At 38.7% G+C, this 16,993-nt stretch overlaps 1 protein-coding gene across 3 annotated transcripts in view; it reads left to right on the forward strand.

The window, feature by feature from the left end:
• Grm8 (glutamate metabotropic receptor 8) overlaps positions 1 to 16,993 on the forward strand; it is an 816,920-nt gene that overhangs the window by 343,910 nt on the left and 456,017 nt on the right. For 2 of the 3 annotated variants that reach the window (XM_050141646.1, XM_050141647.1), the window contains exons 3-5: positions 8,217 to 8,352; positions 9,143 to 9,297; positions 10,273 to 10,410. In XM_050141646.1, coding sequence (XP_049997603.1) covers positions 8,217 to 8,352; positions 9,143 to 9,297; positions 10,273 to 10,410 — 429 coding nt within the window. The remainder of the gene's footprint in view (positions 1 to 8,216; positions 8,353 to 9,142; positions 9,298 to 10,272; positions 10,411 to 16,993) is intronic. The other variant, XM_050141648.1, reaches the window with a different exon arrangement.

A 16,993-nucleotide genomic window follows, 5' to 3' on the forward strand; every position in this document is an offset into this window, starting at 1 on the left:
AGGGTCTCTATAATCTTCATAAAGTTATATTTAAGGTAATTTTCTTCTGCTTCTTCTGAGTTTGTAGGACCACTAGGTTCTGGTGGTACCATATTGGTCTTTATACTGTTGGATGTGTTGTTACACTGCCTTCTGCCCATCTTCCTTTAATTAGTGAAGGTGGGGCTTTTGACGTAGGGGTCAGCTGAGATATCTCTGAATTTTTATATGAGTGTATATAACTTGGAGTAACCACTTTATATCTGTGACAGTAAGTTCTCATTTACTTTTACTTTAATTCTGTCTCAGGGAGCCTTTTTCTCCATCTTTGCTTTGGATCAGTGGAGTCAATACAGGAACCAAACAAAGAAGCTGTCCTCTCTGGTACTCAGGTTTTTCTTAGATCAATGGTCATTGGCTGATGTGGTGGATTTTCACATTACTTTCACAGTTGTGGATTGTTTTCTCAGAATCCGAGTCCTTTTCTGAGCCAGTTGTACATTGGAGGCACAGTGCACGAATGGAGCTGTCTCATCCTCCAGTGATGGAACTGACTGGGATCAGGTTGTCTGGTCTGTCAGATGGAGATGCCACAGCTCTGCCTCCACAAACATACCTGAAGCTCAGCATGTTTATTGCATAGAGAGAGGTGGGGTTATTGCATACAGCTGAACAAGAAGGTGGATCTATATATTTATCTGCTAATTTTAGGTCAGTTGACACAAGCTAGAGTCATTTGGAAGGAGGGAACCTCAACTGAAAAGATCCCTTTATAAGATTGGGCTGTATAACATTTTCTTCTTAATCAGTGATAATGGGGTGTGGGGCAGTAGTGATGCCATTCCTAGGCTGATATTCCTGGGTTCTGTAAGAAAAGAAGCTGAGAAAGCCTTGAGAAGCAAGCCAGTAAACAGTCCTCCTCTATGGTCTCTGCATCAGGTCCTACGTCCAGGTCCCTGCCCTGCTCAAGTTCCTGCCCTAACTGGTTAACTCTTACATGGAACTGTGAGTGAAATAAATTATTTTTACCCAAGTTACTTTTGGAAATAATGTTTCATTACAGTAATAGTCACATTAAGTAAGAGACATACAGATAACATGTTTATGGTATACACTTGGATCGTGGATCGGTCTCTGTAGGGGAGCAGCCTGCAAACTGTAACTATCTGAGGGAGGAAAGCTATGGTGGACATTTGCTGAACACAGTATCAACATCTGCACTCAGATCCAAGAGAAGGGCTCGGCCATTCCCTCTGAGCCTTATCCCAGGGTGGGAGGGCGGCTCAGCCATTCCCGTGACTAGAGTCTCTGACATGGCCTTGCCCATGTCACAGCATACATTTACTACGGGCTTTCTTTGCTTTCCACACAAAGCTTCAGGAGTCTGTGGAGGTCAATACAGGACAAAAATCCCTCTCAGAATCTGGTTTCCTACGACACCTGCTCCCAGGGTACTAGTTGATTGGTGGCCTCCAAATTCTACCAGGTAATCGTGGGTCCTGGGAACCTTCATCTGAGTCTTCATGGCTCCCTGAGTGGTTGACAGGAGCCAGGCTTGGAAGATCAGGTTCTGTGACCTCTAGGCCTGCTGAGAATGGAGACTGCCATGATTCCATGATTCCTGACAAACTTTTACATGAAGCAGCATGTAACTGTTTTCGTAATTTCTCCATCATAGTAAGCACCATTAATACTTGAATAGCATGTTTGTTGCAATTCTCTTATTTTAAAAAGTTCAAATTTAATGGAATTTTTATTGCATTCATTTATTTATGTGTTTATTCTCTCTTTCTCTCTCTGTATGTGTGTGTGTTTGTGTGTGTGTGCGTATGTGTGCAAGTGTGTGTGAGCAGAGGTCAGAGAACAGTTTGCTGGAGTCAGCTCTCTCCTTATATCTTGCGAGTTCTTGAAACTGAACTCAGAATGTCAGGCATGGCAGCAGAAGCCTTTACCTACTGAGCCATCTAGTCAACCCCTAATTTTAAATCTAAATCTTTGAGATGTTATTTATTGACTGTATTTGAAAGGAGATCCATATTATTGGGGCCAGGAAAAGTGCTACTGTATCTCTCCTCCCCTCCCCATCCCGTTTTCCTGAAATATATTCAATTCATTCTGTTCCTTGGTATAGGCAAGTGAGCAAAAGCCACCCCCGAGAACGTGGGATATTTGATGATGCTATGCAGAGAATGGTGGATAGTAGGAAAGTCAGATCTGTCGAAAATTCTGTGGTTTAGATCTGGACATCAAACATCCTCTCATCGTGGGCGATAGTGGTTGCCTGTGTGAAGATGAGTATTGACAGTCAACGTGTGCTGCATTTTCTCGAACTCCATCCTTCTTATTGGGTTCCTGTAATGTCCTTGGGTGATGTTATGACCTCTTCATTGAGGTCACACAAGATCTGCTCTCAGGTATCCAGACAGCAGGTTCATTTTCTTTCACATACCACTTTTTCTCCGTACTACCACACTAGTGCCTACAAGCCTTGCATCTCCCAGGCCTGAGACAGCAGCGCTATCACCCACAGGTCTCAGCTCCCAGGCCTGTGACAGCAGATCCCTCACCCACAGTTCTCACCTTCTTCAAGAGGTATTAGTCCTGTATTGCTTGCAAATTTATTTTCATATCTATGCAACAAATTATAGTGCCACCCTACAGATGACTGTACCATGGCCTACGCAGGTTCCTAACCCATGATATCCTGGTGAAAAGAACTTAGGGAGGCAGAGTCTATTTCAGTGGTAAAGTCTACATTACCACAGCCCCTATTTTATTTTCATTTCTATTGTTAAGACACATTTCTGACCACATGTTCATCTGCCTGGCTGATGGGCCACTGAAAGCAGAACTGTCTCTATCTATTTCTGTATCTCAAAACTGCCAGTCACAGACCTTACATTTATTCCTCCAATACATGTCCATTAAAATGTCTGTGTGCTAAGCAAAGTCTAATAGGTATTGGGGTTACTGTAATGAGAGGAAAGGGAAGAATTCAGTGGCTGTAGTGTTCTAGTGGAATCAGGGAGAAGGAAAAACATAAATATTGCAGTCACTGTGGTTGCTGTAATACAAAGATGAAATAGGAGCCAAGGTACCCGAGGAAAGTCTTCTGAGGATACACATTTACAGAAATGATTGGGAAGCACTGAGTATAGAATGACTATATGTTGAAGTTTAAGTCCGTTCTATAAGCTTCCAAAGTTCTAAGTATCTTATTAAGTTCTTAATACTCAATAGAAGTGCTGTATTTGTGCAGCTGTCAATCAGATTTACCAGGAATAGCCTGCTGGGTTTTTTAAATGAGTCTTTAAATTTGCTTTATCTTATTCATCAGTGATCCGCAGCTATCAAGCCATTATGCTACATGTATAGTTAATCAAGAATGGGCATGGTGAGGGGAAAGTCTAGACTTCAGTTATTCTGGCTGTGAGCTGGCACTTCAGCCTCCAGCAGCCGATTGACGCCCCTGTTTCTGTTAGCCTCTCAGGAAGGCAGTGATAAAAACAACCTCAGGGAGCTGCTGTTAGATGTGGCGGTGGGATCCCAGCGTGGATGAGAGTGGAGAGGTAGCGATGTGCTTACATAGGAGATGATCGTGAATGACTGTTCAGTAATGAAACAGGGGACATTATACATGTGGAAAAGACCCAGTCCAAAAACACTGGACAAATAGTTACAAATTCCCCTATAATGCTTTTGGGGGAGTAGATAGATGCCAAACTTTAAAATTGTTTCTTGTAGCATGGTAGCACTAGATGCTGTGGGAAAGGAAAGTTAGTGCTCCTGGAATCATACTCGGTCAGTAACTTCTCAGAGTGAGCTATCAGAGCATAGATGCAAATTCCCTAAGGAGAGCCACCATCTCTTCCTTGTAGGTGTTTAAATTAAGGCAGTTTTTTTTTTTGTGGGGGAGTAAAAAAATATTGTGGAATATTATGTGGGAAATGCATCTTTCATTAGGACTGAATATTTGGCTGAATTTCACTTTATTTTTAAATATTTTTAAATTAATTCTAACATTTGAAATGACTGATTTTAATACAAAATCAGTAGCCCATTTAGGACTATGGCTTGTTTGCCCTTTTTGTCTGTGTTTTGATAGGTCTCTTGTGCTACCTTTCTTTGTCATCCGGTGTTACTCTCTTGTCTGACTCTCACATGCACATCTTGTCTCTCCGCGAACTGATGAAACTGCTGAGTACAGGCAATCTTTGCATGCCTGTATAGCTCCCGAAACATAGCAGACTATGGGTGCTTATGAATGGATTAACTGGCTGTCTCTTTTGAATGATGTAGAAATAGAAAGTGTGAATGAGTTTCAGGGCTAAGGAAGATGATCTAATCTTCTCATGCAAATCACTGGAGAAGCAGTCACTATGTAACTTAATAAAATATCCATAAGGTACCAAACACCAACAGGCCATGTCCAGTGGGTTTTCTCCAAAGGTATTGGTTCAGCTGAAATAGATTAAATATTAAAGATGTAGCCTTTACAGAACAACATATATCTGTGATATAATTAGAAACTAACATATTGACTATTTAAAGAATAATGTTCATAGCATGATTTATAAACCCCAGAAATCATTAGGGAAAATGATACTGAAAACTACAATTAGTTAGACATGGTTTTCCTTCTTCAATTATGTTTCAAGATGTCTTACATTCTGTCTATCTCATATTTTGTTCCAATAAAATAGTAATATGCTAAATGTTATCACAGGTATATAATTGGCCAGATTGAGAAGTATAAGGGGAAGGGCAAATTTTGAGAAAAAAATTGGATATATCCTTTGTTAAAATATACCCTACATAGAGCAGAATTTTATAAACAAAAATCTCTACCAGGTCCTCAGTGAGAAAGCCTGCCACTGACTTCAGACTAAACTATATGTGAAGAATGATTCACCTGAAATAAGTATAATGAAAAAACTTCTAAATTCCATTTTTTTTGTCTGACTCTGGAGTTGGAAGCGGTCTCAGAATGATGCCAAGGATATAACAGGTCTTTAAGTAGTACTTAAGTAATCATGGCACTTTAATTAAAAGGGCAGACATATTCTGAAACATCCATTGTTCCTTGAAGAGTTGTTGCAGTTTCATGTCGCCCTTTGGCAGACACCTTATGTTGTCATTCAGCCATTGTTGAGTTTTAAAGCAAGTATAGTTCTCAGCGTTCCTCCAGTTTGGGTTCAAAAATATTTCTCAAAGATGTGATCTTTGTTCCCAGCCTCTCACTGGATCCCTATCCAGAGCATGTGATTTGTTCAGTTCTCCCTCAGCTTCCTTCTCTCTGCTGATCTAAAGTTCAATCCTCAATCCTAACACCAGACAGAGTGATGGCTACATATCCTGTCTCCTTAGCTCCGGAAACACCCTTTAGCCTGACTGATGTTCCACAGGTATTCTGAAGATACCTGCCTTGAATTAATCATCTCTCCCACATACCTGCCGGGCCTGCTTGTTTAATCATGTCTTCACAAAACTGGTCACCATGACCGAATCTATGGAAGTACATGGAGTGACTTCCTGTTACTTCACGATTTATGTCAAATCAATAAGAAGCATCATTGTTTCCAGCTCAGAACCTCCAAAAAAGCTCTGTCTGTCCTTCCTACCTTTGGTGGCGTGGTCTTACTCATTGCTCCCCACCACGGATGTCCATAACATTCTCAGTGGGATTTCTGCTTCTATTGTTTACACTCTGGGTCTCCCTTGACATCAGGAGTCCTCATGCATTTTCATCCGTGAAATGCCATGCTCAGGCAGCCAGTGTTTTCCACGGGCCATTGAGGACTGACTTCTGCACTCATTGCTTGTTTTTTTTTTTTTTCCAGCTTTTTCCTTACAATTCCTATATTATGCTCTACAGGTACTTTATCCTTTTGAGGCCAACTAAATTATGCAACTTCAGAGTACCCTTTCCTGACCACTGACTGCGCCAGCCAGTGTAAATCTCCTTCTTCTTCACAGGGCTAGCAATAATTCGCAAAGCCCAAAATGCTTCTATATCTAAATTCTCTGAAGAAGAGGGCATGTCCATTTTATTGACCCTTATATCTTCATTTCCTACACATATTTTGTAAATACAGGATCAACTTTACTGTGTAATGAATTGATCACTATACTCTTACTGGTATACTAGTCGGTAAGTATAGGAAGCAGCCCCACTATGAATAACTCTATCCCTGAGGACTATAGCACAAGGTTAGTGCATACATTTCTACTACAGGGTCAATTTTTGATATTTTCAAACATATTAGAAAACTAATCAATATTTACTCTTCCGTTTCTGCTGTACACATCAGGTCTGATCACACACATTCAACTACTTGTCTATTGCTAGGCTCAGTTTTCTTCCTAAAAGAAAGATTATCTCTTTCTGGATGGTTAGCTTTAAATGAATTCTTATTTTGTTTTAGGATGAAGTCTAAATTATGTAATGTCTTAGTTCCGGCAAGCTATTGTAATAGATTGCAGTATGCTGGTGGCTCATAAACAATGAGATTTATTCCTCACGCTTCTGGAGGTTAGAAGTCTGAGAACAGAGTGCCAGTGTGGATGGAGTCTTCAGATGGCTCAGTTCTTGCTTCAAAGATAATTGACTATTTTATTGTGTTCTCAGATGGCCTGTAATGTAAGAGAGTTCTCTGGTCTCTCTTCTCCCTCCTCTTTCTCTTCTCCCTTCTCTATTTTCTCTTTCCCCCTTCTTTCTTTCTTTTTTATGAAAGGAAACTAATTTGGTTCATAGGGCTCAATCCTTGTTACTCAGTCTCCTCCCAACAACCTTGTCTTAATACCGTCACCTGGGGATTAACATTCAGTGCTTGAATATTTCACATGCAGTCCTTGGCAATCCTGACAAACGTATTCTTGCTCTGAAATGGCCATTCAGAGCAACCTTAATCCATTTGTACGCTAAGCTGATATTAAGCTGGGCTCTTTCATATCTTGTAGTCTGTTATGAACCTCTCTTTTCCTCACACAGGGGTGGGGTGTGTGTGTGTGTGTGTTTGCATGTGTTTCTTGAAACCTGACTCTTCCAAGTTCTCATTATCTTTCGACTTTGCTCCCATTACATAATGGCATTTTTGTAATTCTCTAGTTTATTATATATTCCATGGTAATTTGTTACAGTGTCTGTCTCCAGATTTGATAGTGTCTTTTAGATTAGATAGATATTGCAGGATCTAATGCATAATATATAACTATGCATTAGCCAATAATTGTTGAGTGACTGGTTGTTGTCAGGTGTTGGGAGTAAAAATACCTTTACCTACTAAAGGAGTGTCACAAATGACAACTTCATTCTCAACTGGCTCAAAAAAGCCCATTTGAGCTACAATATAAAAAAACCTATAGATAAACTCTATTTTCCCTACCAGTGTTAGGATATGTTTTGTCTCCGTTCCACTGCAATTAGGAAAGCAAAACAAAACAAAAGCGCTTTCTTCTACCCCTATGTTGGAGTCTCAGGGGCAGAGGCTTTTCTAAACTTCTCTCTGGCTTCTCATTGTTTTAGAAAAGACTGAAAGAGTCTTGGATACCTACGTCTCCTCTTTCTTTCCTTTCCCTTCCAATTCTCCTATTCCTTGTTTGGGCTCAAATAGCTCTTTTGATTTGTATGATGGAATCTTATGTCAAGCCAGTGCTTGAATCTTTGAGACTTGTTGGATAGCTCACAACATAGTCTGCTAACGTGTGAAGCAATGCTATGAGCAAACAAAACAAAACAAAAACAAAAACAAAACAAAACAAAAAAACCTTAACTTTAAATGTTATCTACTAGTAATAAAAAGAAGAAAAAGGACCTTGCTATTTGGTAGTAGCCTCACATGCAATATATAGTCACGGATAATTTTATAATGCACATTTAGTCTTATAATAAATAATTGTAAAGTGTCCCCTTTGCCCTTCCATCCCCAGGATCTCCTCACAGATCTTAGGTTCCAGCACTTTTCTTAACCTTCACGATCACCACCATGAAAAACAACAAAATGTTTAAATTTGTGGAGGGAAACAAGCTCTCTTTGGTGTTATTTACTTTGTGCATATATTATAATAAAACAAGTACAATTACTTTCAATGTGCTAGAATGGCACATGTTTAGGAAAACAATATTTTGTATTAAATCATGTGCTTTTAAAATGCAATTAACCTCATTAAGATTTAATTTTAAAAAGATTTAATTAAACACATGCTTTTTCTGAAACAAACTTTTCCCCCTCAAACAGGTGGTGTTTGCATTGCTCAATCACAGAAAATCCCACGTGAACCAAGACCTGGAGAATTTGAAAAAATTATCAAACGCCTTCTGGAAACACCTAATGCGCGTGCAGTGATCATGTTTGCCAACGAGGACGACATCAGGTGCTGATTACTTTCTTGCAGGATATAAGATCAGATTTGTGCCCCACATCCTTTCTGAACATATTTTATAAACAGTGCAAAATCTAGTGAGATTCACAAGAATTGCTAGGTTCCTTTGCACACAATCTACCTTCTGCTTCTGACACCACAGCCTTCTCATTTCCATATCAGCAATGCCCGTAGAGTAAAACCTGGAACTGAGTGAGACAAACGAAATCAGAATGAGAGACAGTGATGAGAACAGGTTAAGGATTAGCCCAATTAACACATGCTGGAGTTTCAGCTGCATTTCCTGTAGAAGATGATAAGGCTCAAGCAATTAGCATGATTGACTAATTGTTTAACAGTGACCCACTGAATGTTTTTAACTTTATAAAACTGTGTTGGTTTCACTTTTTGTTGCTATCAATGAATACTGTGGACTTGGAAATTTATAAAGGAAAAAGCTTGTTTGGCTTTTGGCTCTGGCGATCCAAAAGTAGAGCTCTAGCTGCTTCGAGGCAGCTTTTAAAGGGAGGACATCATATGGCAAGTCAGAGAAGCATCTCACTCTGGGCTTTCCTTCTCTCCTCAGAAGGACATTCATGTCATTCTGGGACCCACACTCCGTACTTAGTCAAACCTGATTAACCCCCTCCCCCAAGAATCCCACCACCATTCCAATGAACATATCAATTGGAAAATTAAGTTGCCATGATACATGGAATTTGGAGGACACACTGAGGCTTCGGCACTGGTGTTATGAGCTTCACAATAAATGATAAATACTTATTCCATTTTATTCCTATAGGAGGATATTGGAAGCAGCTAAAAAATTAAACCAAAGTGGGCATTTCCTATGGATTGGCTCAGATAGTTGGGGATCCAAAATTGCACCTGTCTATCAACAGGAGGCGATCGCAGAAGGGGCCGTGACAATTTTGCCCAAAAGGGCATCAATTGATGGTAAGGATGCAATAAGGATAATTTGTTTTATTTCAGTCAACTCAAAGTTCAGATGCATGCTGGGGACATAGCTCAGTAATCAGCCACTTGATTAGGGTACATATAGCTCTGGGTTTAGTCTACAACATTGGAGAAAAATAAAGAAATGAAATAGTCAAAGTTATATTTCAGCTCTGAGTTATCATCATCATTGTTGACTCCAGATGGAATATACACCTCTATTGGCAGAATATTAATTTCCACTATGCAATCAATAAGTGTTAAAAGTGTAGTTTAAAGATTTTTTTCTTGTGAAAAAGCACTATATTAAAATTAGACAATTTCATGATGCTAGTTACTGTAGTTTACTTTTGTGCACTTTAATGGACATTTATGAGTGTTGAAGCTTGTTACAAAAAAAGATTTGATTAAACTACTGGATATGTTATATTAATTGACCCTATGGAAAAATAAGTGAAACAGAAAACTTGGAGGAAACCTTAAAGATGGGTGGTCTGTTCCCAAAATATCCTCATAACACTTTTGACAATGACCTAAATTCCTATCTTTAATATTATCCTCTGGGGTAAGGCATTGTTTCTATGTCTCCCCTTAAAAGAAGTAGTTACTTGAGAAAACTAATCATTCAGACTACTTAGCCATGACTCAGTAAGATTGTTTCATTTCTGATTGCCTTATTGAATTAGCTGAAAATAGAATATACAGGAGACATAGAGGTTGAAGTAGGATTAGATACAGAAAACTCTGGAGTGTCAAGTCAATTTATGTTAGGAGAGAGAGAGAGAAAAGAATTATTCATTTGTGTATATATATGTGTGTGTGTTTTTATTCAATATACTATATTTATTATATATAATATGTACATATATAATATGTTATAAATATTGTTAATGAAATATTTCTTCAAAGTTCTGGTTGTATTTAGTTTTGGTTTTGAATGAATACTGAAGTCATATCTTTTTTTGTCTAAAATAGGGTTTGATCGATACTTTAGAAGCCGAACTCTTGCCAATAATCGGAGAAATGTGTGGTTTGCAGAATTTTGGGAGGAGAATTTTGGATGCAAATTGGGATCACATGGGAAGAGAAACAGTCACATAAAGAAATGCACAGGTAGACTCCTTTGCTATAGCTTTTTTACATTACCTATAGAGGAGGTGGTTCTGCGTCATGATTGGCAATCCTGTTTTCTTGTCTCATATTTCCTTAGCAGGGATGAACATGAGCTCATCATTCAGTAAACTAAAGCTCATTCCCTGGTTCTTATACTTTATCAATAACCATTTATCAATAATATACCTTGTGGGCAGCATTGGGGTATTTCAGTTGTATTTGAGTAACATATTTTAAGTGTCTTCTTTGAGAAAATTGCCTTAATGTGTTTTATAGGTTGTAGGCAGATAGTCAAGAGATGATACTATTTTCCAGGAATTCAAACACAGTGAGGATAATTGATCATACATTGCTGTAAGACAAGTGTTTTTAAACTATGGCAATGTGTTTCTCCATTATGCTATTATTCTCCATCTAGCATAACAGTTATCCCCCCAGCATCCATGGTTTCTGATGCTTTTAGTTCCTATAGCTTGTACTTAAAATAATAATCATTGAGTGTCCCTCTTTAAATGCAAGAATAAAACTTTTATATTTGCAAACAACATGATTATGTACATAGAAATAGGACCTTTAGCAGTTACTACTAAGTTGTAAATTTAATAAGCTCATGATATAAGGTTAATGTAAACATATATCTGTGATATAATTAGAACTAACATATTGAATATTTAAAGAGTATTGTTCATAGCATGATTTATAAACCCCAGAAATCATTAGGGAAAATTATACTGAAAACTACAATTAGTTAGACATGGTTTTCCTTCTTCACTTATGTTTCAAGATGTCTTACATTCTGTCTATCTCATATTTTGTTCCAATGAAGTAGTAATATGCTAAATGTTATCACAGGTATATAATCAGAACACGAAGATGTACAAATTGGTGAAAAGATATCTTACTTCATGCTTCCTGTGCCAAACATGGAAGGAAGCAAGATAGGATCCATGTTCATAAGTTTACACATGCATCTGATGTGTCAGGAATAAATTAAGTAAATATGAAAGTGGGCCAGTGTTTTCAGATGCTGAGATAAATTTAGGAGAAATAAAAGAAAAACGAACATGAAAGAGGCAGGGTGGAATTGGGAGAGAGGATACAGTTAGTTTGTGTGGTCCAAAGGTGATTCACACAGGGGTGACCCCTGAGAGAAGAGACCTTGCTATCATGTGAAGATGCCAGCTTTGTAAAGACAGGAAAACAGCAGGGGCTAAAGCTAGAATGACTTCTTTTGTCTGGAGGAAAAAAAACACAACTCTTGGAAGCTGGAGTGTGAGAGTGTTAGGATTAAAGAGGTGGATGGCACTAGGTGTGTCAAAGAATAAGGAATGGTCTTCAAGGTTTTCAGAGTTGGGTTTGGGCTTCATCCTGCTCAGACAGCAGAGTGACGTTTCATGAAGATTCTTTTAAGAGGAATGTAAGAAGGTCAAGAGTTTAGGGGAAAAATGGGGGATACCAGTGAACTCAGCCATAGTCCTGACGCTAGGCAGTCACCACCAAGGACAGTACAATGTATACACAGAGTGGACACTCTAGTTCATTGGTTCTCAAACTCCCTAATACTGTGACCAATTGATATAGATGATCATGTTGTGATGACCCCAACCATAGTTATTTTTGTTTCTACTTCATAACTGTATTTATGCCACAGTTACAAATTGTGATTTAAATATCCCATATGTGACCTCAAAGGGGTCATGTCCCACAGGTTGAGAACAATTGCTCTAGTAGGTATTCGTAGTACATGGTAAGTAATTAGCACTGAGGCAGAGAAGAGATGGAGGTTCTGCAAGATGAATCTCTGATAGGAAGGTCTGGGGAAACATTGATGTAATCAGCTAAGAAAACAAACAACAGAAAAAAAAATAGATGATTGGGAACCAAGTTGGATTTAATTCTGATACAAGCTGTTCAATTTCCCAGTGGATGGCAGCCTAAGGTCTGAGACCCTATATGGAGTCACTAAAAGTTCAAATGAAGTTATAAATAGAGAATTTTGAAGTTAGACACGAGGACAGATGCACTTATCATAGGAGAAAGGATGAAGAATGAAAAGAAACTCAAGGATAGTGTCTGAGTCACTGCCATTAAAAACCATGACCAAAACCAACTTAGAGGAAAGGGTTTGTTTCAGCTTACACTTCTGTATCATAGCACACCACTGAAGGAAGTCAGGGAAGAGAACTCCAACAGCAGCATGGCAGCGGGAACTGAAGTAGAGACCATGAAGGAATGCTGCTTATTGACTTCCCTCTTTTCTTGCCATGTTTGCTCTCATAACAACCCAAGACCACCTGCCCTGGGGTAGCAGTGCTCATAGCATGATGGTTCCTCCCACATCAGTCATTCTGAGTCCTCCCACATCAGTCATTCTGAGTCCTCCCACATCAGTCATTCTGAGTCCTCCCACATCAGTCATTCTGAGTCCTCCCACATCAGTCATTCTGAGTCCTCCCACATCAGTCATTCTGAGTCCTCCCACATCAATCATTCTGAGTCCTCCACATCAGTCATTCTTGGTCCTCCCACATCAGTCATTCTGGGTCCTCCCACATCAATCATTCTGGGTCCTCCCACAGCAGTCATTCCGGGTCCTCCCACATCAGTCATTCTGAGTCCTCCCACAGCAGTCATTCCGGGTCCTCCCACATCAGTCATTCTGAGTCCTCCCACATCAATCATTCTGAGTCCTCCACATCAGTCATTCTTGGTCCTCCCACATCAGTCATTCTGGGTCCTCCCACATCAATCATTCTGGGTCCTCCCACAGCAGTCATTCCGGGTCCTCCCACATCAGTCATTCTGAGTCCTCCCACATCAATCATTCTGGGTCCTCCCACAGCAGTCATTCCGGGTCCTCCCAAATCCGTCATTAATTAGGAAAACACTGCACAGACCTTTTACAGGACTATCTGATTGAAGCACTTTCTTAACTGTGGCTCTCCCACTACTGACTCTAGATTGTGTCAAGTTGACAAACAAGAACAGCAACCATAACCAGCACATGATCATGGGGGTGCTCAGAAAAAGGAACAGAATAGTGGGCTTGAGGAAGAGAAATGAACAGAGTGTCGAGATTATCCTTAGTCTGTGGAGAGGAAGACACAGCAGTCAGCTGCAGAGGCATGGGCCAGGGAGAAGGTGAGAGACTCAGAAACCCTAGGGTGGGGGAGACACAGAACAGAATAGATGAAGAAAGGATGCTTGGAAGAGAAACTTTGGCAAATAAATAAATAAATAAATAAATAAATAAATAAATAAATAAAATATGCTAAGAAAACCTGAGAAAAACTTAGAGGTGAAGGCTTGAAAAGGTTCCAGCACATTTGCACGTTTTCAAGTAAAACTGTAGAGAAACTTCCTAGAGAAACTCTGGGGCAGGCAGTAAGAGGCTGGTGCTACTCCTAAGTGATGACATTTATTTGGGGGAAGTATTATATAGTATATGTGATTATATGATATGTATATATTAAGTATACATATAAAAGCATACACATACACACATATATATATACCTACATATGTATGAAGTATGTGTGTATGTATATTCATATATACATATATATGTGATAAATAAATGCTAATTTTTAACTTAGATTGGAATAAAGTTCAGAAAAGTTCATGGCTGCAAGTACAATGCACATTTGGTCACCAGAAGAATCTGGAAGAGTGCGTCAGGGATGGAGGCAAAAGTGGCTCTTCAGGTGAAAGGTGTGGCGTAGAGTGTGGCAGGCTGCTGTCTGACCAGAGAAGGTCCAGCTTCTCAGAGAGGAGGGTTCAGAAGGAACAGTTGGAGATAAGGGGCCACATAACAAAGCTTTATAAAGAGAAGGTATCCATTACTTTTTTCATCTGAGTGGAAAACAACAGTAGCAACAGAAGTCAAATAAAAACAACACAAGCCAGGTAGGATGTGTTTGGCTCACAGTTTCAGAGACATCATTCCGATGGAGTCTGTGGCTGCATCAATTCTGCGTCACTGTGAGGCCCAGCACATGGAAAGAGAATGTGGATAAGGAGGTTGTTAACCTTATAGCATTTACATAGGAAGCAGAGAATGAGGAGGGGACCAAGGACATTTGTGGCCTTCAAGGACATACCTGTACTGATTTAATTCCTCCTACTATCCCCTACCTTCCAAAGTTTTCAGGGCCTTCCACACTAGCATGGCCAGAAAGAAGCAACTTTTCAAAAAATGTGAGTCTATTGGGACAATTCAGATTCATAGCACAACAGAAGACTTACATGTAGAGTGACCTGTATTTCCAACTGATGCATGTTCTCACCCCATAGTACTGCATTTGGAACATTGCTATTTAGTCCTGTTCAAATTCAAATTCGATTGATTAGAATTGGGCCACGAAACTGTACCAGTTCATGATATAGAGAAACTTGTTTTTCCCCCCCCTGTGGGGTGTGTGTGTGTGTGTATGTGTGTGTGTGTGTGTGTGTGTTAGGAAATTGATTACTAACTTATCATACACATTATTACTGGAATTACCAGGTTTTCAACTCCTGCTTTCTAAGTAAATTGAGGCATGCAGTTTTACTATTGGCATCTTTAGACAACATACACTTAGTACTTCTTTCAGATATAAATACTGAACTGTTTTGTTATTGAATGAAGCATTGGTGGAAGGTCTGCTTTATAATTCCTTGAATTATTTGAATACTGTTTTAAATGTAATAATTTGTTCAATGACAACTATTGTAGTGCAATGAAAGTGGTGTTTAAGTGCTGGGGGAAAATGTATCTTCGGGAACTGGGTCAATAAGATTTTCATTCAAATTCCATTTGAGGGACACTCAAGTAACTAGTCTGTTTTATAGCAAGAAATGAATGATGATATAACTTACTTTGGAAAAGTAGCATGTGAAAAGGACACTTCATACCCATCACAGGAAAAATCTGTAAAGATGAAGTCTCAATCCTGAACATCTATGCCCTAAATACAAGAACACCCACATATGTAAAAGAAATATTACTCAAGCTTAAATTGCATATCAAACCCAACACACTAATAGTAGACTTCAACACCCTGCTAATCACCAATGGACAGGTCAACCAGACAGAAACTTAACAGAAAAATAAGAGAACTAACAGATATCACGACTCAAATAGACATAACAAACATCATAAAACATTTTATCCAAACATGAAAGAATATACATTCTTTTTAGCACCTTAAGAAACCTTCCCAAAAAATGACCACTTACTAGGTAACAAAGCAAATGTGAAAAAATATTGGAATAACTTCCTCTATCTCACTGGATCACCATGGTTTAAAGTTAGAATTCAAAACAACACTAGTTTCAGAAAGCCTACATACTCATGGAAATTGAACAGTACTCAATTGAATTGCCCTTGGGTCAAGGAAGAAATAAATAAAAAAAAAAGTCTGGGCCAGATGGTTTCAGTGCAGAATTCTACCAGAACTTCAAAGAAGAGCTAATACCTATACTCCTCAAATTGTTCTACACAATAAAACAAAAGGAATACTGCCAGACTCTTTTTTACAAGGCTACAGTTACCCTGATACCAAAACCACACAAAGACTTAAGAAAGAAAGAGAATTACAGACCCATCTCCCTCATGAACACTGATGCAAAATTACTCATTAAAATACTGGCAAACCAAATCCAAGAAAACATCAACTAAATCATCTACCATGACCAAGTTGGCTTCATTCCAGAAAGGCAGGGATGGTTCAACATACAAAAATCTATTCATGTAATCCACCATATAAATAAACTGAAAGAAAAAAAATGATCATCTCATTAGATGCTGAAAGAGCATTTGACAAAATCCAACACTCTTTCATGATAAATGTCTTGGAGAGAGCAGGAATACAAGGGATCTATCTAAACATAATAAAGCAATATACAGCAAGCCAATGGCCAACATTAAATTAAATGGAGAAAAACTCAAAGCAATATAATTAAAGTCAGAAACAAGATAAGGCTGTCCACTCTCTCTATATCTATTCAACAAAGTACTCAATGTTCTAGTTAGAGCAATAAGATAATGAAAGTAGATCAAGGAAATCCAAATTGTAAACGAAGAAGCCAAACTTTCACTATTTGCAGATAATATGATAGTATACATAAGTGACCCCAAAAATTCAATAAGGGAACTCCTACAACTGATAAACACCTTTAGTATCGTGGCAGGATACAATAAAAAATTAGTAGCACTCTTATATATCAATGATAAAGGGGCTGAGAAAGAAATGAGAGAAACATCACCATTCACAATAGCCACAAATAATGTAAAATATCTTGGGGCAACAATAACCAAAGAAGTGAAAGGCCTGTATGACAAGAACCTTAAGTCTTTGAAGAAAGATATTGCAAAAGATATCAGAAAATGGAAAGATCTCTGATGCTCTTGGACAGGTAGGATCAGCATAATAAAAATGGCAATCCTAACAAAAGCAATCTACAGATTCAATGCAATCAAAACATTCCAAAACAATTCTTCACAAACCTTGAAAGAATAATACTCAACTTCATATGAAAAAAACAAAAAACCCAGGATAGTCAAAACAATCATGTAAAACTGGAGGCATCATGACCCCTGACA

This window comes from Alexandromys fortis, unplaced genomic scaffold (assembly GCF_014885135.2).
Source record: "Alexandromys fortis isolate MF-2015 unplaced genomic scaffold, M_Fortis_MF-2015_v1.1 scaffold_44, whole genome shotgun sequence".
NCBI lineage: Eukaryota > Metazoa > Chordata > Mammalia > Rodentia > Cricetidae > Alexandromys > Alexandromys fortis.